Genomic DNA, 4601 nt, shown 5'->3' with positions numbered 1-4601 from the left:
AAAAAATCAAATTGGTATGAATAGGAACGCGCATATTTTGGTAAATTTTACACTATAATAAAAGGAAAGAAGGTTTAAAAATTTAATTATTTTTGCAGCCTTGTTTTTGCTTCGCTGGCTAGAGTTGCTCACAGCATGGAGAGACTTCTTTCGCTACTCATACTCATGAAAAGAGAACTTGTGATATCTCGCTTACTTTAAACTTGACTGTGCAAAAACACAAACAAAGAATGTGACATTGAATTTTGAACAAACTTTGAGCTTAAATGACAAGAGATAATGATGTATTGACCACTGTGGCCACAGCGTAGTAGCTTCACTTGTCATAAACGAATCCAACCCCCTCTCCCCCATTCTCACACAAGTGAAATTATGCTCGAATGAAGAAGAATGGCAGAAAACGCTATTTTGAGCCACTTGATGTGCTTACTCACGAGCGCAATAAAGACGGCAAAGGCAACTTATCACCATCCACGAACGAGACAAAGACTGCTTATTACCTGGGCCATTGTCAGCAGCAGCTAAGCCTTAATATCCAGTGAATAAGAGGGCACCTACTTGGAAAAAATACAACGAGATAATTGATTTTCTTTCAGCCACGACAATAATAACAGTAATGATAACGAAAAGATTAATGAGAGCCACCAGGACCACCATTGAAAAACATTGTAATATAAAATTTTTGGTAATACAAACAATTAATTCCATTCTAGGAAATGGAAGAAATACTGTCTAGCTGTTACTCTACCAGTGCGTAGTTGTCAGCTCTGCCGCTATGACAACAATGGCGCTGGTGAGCAGTGCTGGTGTGTACTTGTCAGCTCTGCCGATAACCCCGAGAGAGAGTACTGCGTACCTGAAGAAAAAAAACAGAGTAAACGTAATAATATATTTGAAGAACTCATACATATTTAATACTGTATGTGCATGGATAGTAAATACACACACACACATACACACACACATACACACCAGGGCTCACGCACGCGCACGCGCACGCACAAGCATGCAAAATCCAATTTCGTTAAATTACACCTTAAAGCCTTATCACCATCCTCCATCCAACCTCTTTAAACAAAACAAAAAATTAAGATTTAAAGTGATGAATATTTTGTGTTTTTAAGTTATATTAGCACCGAAAAGAACAATGTAAATATTCGACATTGACATCACCAATAGATCGCAGTCACCATACGCTGCATCAACTGTCAATCACAGCTGCACATCCAGGACACAGATGTCTGGCATCTACGACAATGACATCAACTGACACGACGTGTTCCCTACTGTGAGTCACGTCTCGTCACTACGACAGCGTGACACTACACTACGACAACTACAACACTATGTCATCAACTTGGACAATAATATGTCCTGTGTAGGCGATGAGTCACAATAACGTGGCTAAGGTATGTTGACCAGACCACACACTAGAAGGTGAAGGGACGACGAAGTTTCAGTCCGTCCTGGACCAGTCTCAATCGACTTGAGAATGGTCCAGGACGGACCGAAACGTCGTCGTCCCTTCACCTTCTAGTGTGTGGTCTGGTCAATATATTCTGTGTTTCCGAAAGCCGTATTACGTATTTAATATATAATAGACAACCGTATGTAATGGTCTTGTTTCCATTCACCTAGGCTGAATGGGGTTTCGAACCCTGGACTCCACGTTTGTGAGGCCGACACTCTATCGACTGGGCTATGAGCAATTTCTTTTCTTGTCCTCAAATCTTGGTATTATCAACATGTATTGTTAAATATTTCATTGATTAGAGGTGCCAATAGTCAGCCTTGTGGTACATCCATTCAAACCTGTTATTGAGGAGAATTTTCCTCTCGTTATCATTGTTCGAGATAAGATCTATCGTTATCGATATCGTTAATGTACAACAGTACATTAACGATGCACTGTGGTTATAAACGATCATTATCTAATTGAGTTTGCACGGCTGAGCTTCAGCTCATGGGTCCTGCCTTTCTGACGGTTGACTAATAGCTTCGGAACCCATCAGAGTCCTTTCTACCCACTTTTAAAGAATTGAATTGAGGTAATAGTTTAAATTTCTCTTTCTAAGACATTCAATTTCCTTCCCTTACAACGCAGAAGAGTCTCCAAACATACCTATGGCTTCTTGGCGTATCACGCATGTCCTTTCGTTATGTTGCTTCTCAACCTGTCTATTTCACCGATGGTCCTGAGTATTTTATATATTTTGATCATGTCCCATCTATTACCCCATATAAATATTTTCTTTCAGTTCTACATGTTCGTTACGTGCTTTTTAAGGTTTGAGTAAGCTGTCTTGATATATTCAAGGTTAGCATAGGTTCAAGGTCCATTTATGCTCGCTTTCTGAGATTGGTTCGAAGTTAGTCTATTCTGAGATTCATATCCCTTTCCGAACTTAATATCTAATCAATACGTATTATATTTTTTGTTATAAAGACAGCCGGACCAGTGACCGTTTGTCGTTCCTAACTCTGTTACATCTAATCCTGTTGTCCTCTGTCCTTTGTCTTCTGTACTTCCTCCACTCCTTCCTGCTTCTCATTTTTGCTTCCTGACACTGTTTATTAAACCATGGGTTATTATATTCCCTCTTGCCTTTTTCCTTTACTGTTGGAATAAATCTCTCTTCAGCCTCCTTGCATTTCCATATGACTTGGTTCATCATATCTTGCACTGCTTTTCCTCTAATTTCTTCCTCCCACTGCACTTCTCCCAGGTCCCACTGCACTTCTCCCTGGTAGTCCCTTATCCTTCTGCAATCCCCTTTACTATAATCAACTCTTCTTTCCCAGACTTCTTTCTTTGTTCGCTCCCTTATCCAATGGAACGCCCTACCAGTTACTCCTGCGTCTGCGTTTGTTTGTGTGTTACTCCTGCTTTTGTGTTTGTGTGTGTATAATATATGTAGTAGATTGGTAGATACAAATTAGGTCGGAAGTCGGTAAATTAGACAAACGACGATCAGAAAGGAGGAATCCTTGAGCGAAGCAACTCGTTCATGCAGGCACAAGTAATGAATGCATATATTACACACACACACACACACACACACACACACACACACACACACACACACACACACACACACACACACACACACACACACACACACACACACACACACACACACACACACACACACACACACACACACACACACACACACACACACACACACACACACAAACACACACTCACACACTCACACCCAAGGGTGACACTAGATGGCAACCAGTTCAGTGCTCATTTTAGTGGCAGTAAAACAAGAATAGCCAGCGTCCCATTTTCTTGATCGCGTGGAGAACAGTCTGTCTTGGGCAGTAAACCTTGGACCAATATCACGGTTGCTGCTGCTGCTGCTCTTCTCAGCCGCTACTTGTGTGTATCGAGGTTAGTACAGCTAGTCTCAGCTGCCGCTTTTGACGCTGTTTGCTGCTAATGTTACCTTTGCTGTTACGCTTCTATTGCCTTGTCTCTTAGCAAGCTACCGAATCGCCTGTGGCGTTAATGGTCTGGCTTCTCATGCAGTTTCTCGTAGGTGGCGCTACGGCTGTTGATTCTACTGCTTATCTTAGTTATTGATTCTGTTTTTATTACTGAATCAAATACTGTATTTTGGATTAGAAGCATTACCAAATATATAAATGGATCCCTAAAGGTTTGGGTAATAATGAGAATAGTAAACTAAATTGTGAGTTTCCGGTACCGACAGGTATTGAGTTACCGGGACGTGGTGGAGGATTGTTATTGCAGGTGTTGGTGCTGATGGTACTGTCCCTGATGGTACTGTCCCTGATGGTACTGTCCCTGATGGTACTGTCCCGGATGGTACTGTCCCTGATGGTTCTGCCCCTGATGGTACTGCCCCTGATGGTACTGTCCCTGATGGTACTGTCCCTGATGGTTCTGCCCCTGATGGTTCTGTCCCTGATGGTTCTGCCCCTGATGGTACTGTCCCTGATGGTTCTGCCCCTGATGGTTCTGCCCCTGATGGTTCTGCCCCTGATGGTACTGTCCCTGATGGTTCTGCCCCTGATGGTACTGCCCCTGATGGTACTGCCCCTGATGGTACTGCCACTGATGGTACTGCCCCTGATGGTACTGCCATTGATGGTACTGCCCCTGATGGTACTGTCCCTGATGGTACTGTCCCTGATGGTACTGTCCCTGATGGTACTGTCCCTGATGGTTCTGCCCCTGATGGTACTGTCCCTGATGGTTCTGCCCCTGATGGTACTGCCACTGATCGGCTGCTTTGTGCAGCTGTTGCTTCTGACTGAAGGTGCTTTTATTACCAATTGTGTTGGCAATGCAGTTCTTCTGTTGTTGTAGGCGGTGTTGGTGCATCTAAAATACAAGGTGCTGATGTATCTGCAGCTGTAGCCGCTGCTGTAATTGCTATTTTGACTGCTTCTCCTATAACTCTGTGTATGTGTGTGTGTGTGTGTGTGTGTGTGTGTGTGTGTGTGTGTGTGTGTGTGTGTGTGTGTGGGTGTGTGTTAGGTATATGTGTTCGAATTAGCGCCCGTGTTGAGATGAGTGTGTGTGTGTGTACGTCCTGATGTTCTGGTAAGGGATGGTGGTGGCGGTT

At 43.1% G+C, this 4601-nt stretch overlaps 1 protein-coding gene across 1 annotated transcript; it reads left to right on the top strand.

Moving 5' to 3' along the window:
- The first annotated feature begins 380 nt into the window (after nucleotides 1–380).
- On the top strand, nucleotides 381–4290 carry LOC138351805 (uncharacterized). Its single transcript, XM_069303813.1, has 3 exons — nucleotides 381–538; nucleotides 714–793; nucleotides 3764–4290. The coding sequence occupies exons 1-3, from the start codon at nucleotides 381–383 to the stop codon at nucleotides 4288–4290; spliced, it is 765 nt and encodes a 254-aa protein (XP_069159914.1).
- The last annotated feature ends 311 nt before the right edge of the window (nucleotides 4291–4601 follow it).

Source organism: Procambarus clarkii, chromosome 51 (assembly GCF_040958095.1).
Source record: "Procambarus clarkii isolate CNS0578487 chromosome 51, FALCON_Pclarkii_2.0, whole genome shotgun sequence".
Lineage (NCBI taxonomy): Eukaryota > Metazoa > Arthropoda > Malacostraca > Decapoda > Cambaridae > Procambarus > Procambarus clarkii.
The sequence above is the reverse complement of the archived record's forward strand: the minus strand, read 5'-3'. Positions and strand labels throughout refer to the sequence as shown.

Bases quoted from the DNA above. Each gene is read 5' to 3' on its own strand.
- LOC138351805 (XM_069303813.1), top strand. From the start codon at position 381: ATGAAGAAGAATGGCAGAAAACGCTATTTTGAGCCACTTGATGTGCTT. The intron at 539-713 runs GTGAATAAGAGG...ATTCCATTCTAG, and splicing joins CAGCTAAGCCTTAATATCCA to GAAATGGAAGAAATACTGTC. The intron at 794-3,763 runs GTGAGCAGTGCT...TTGTTATTGCAG, and splicing joins CTATGACAACAATGGCGCTG to GTGTTGGTGCTGATGGTACT.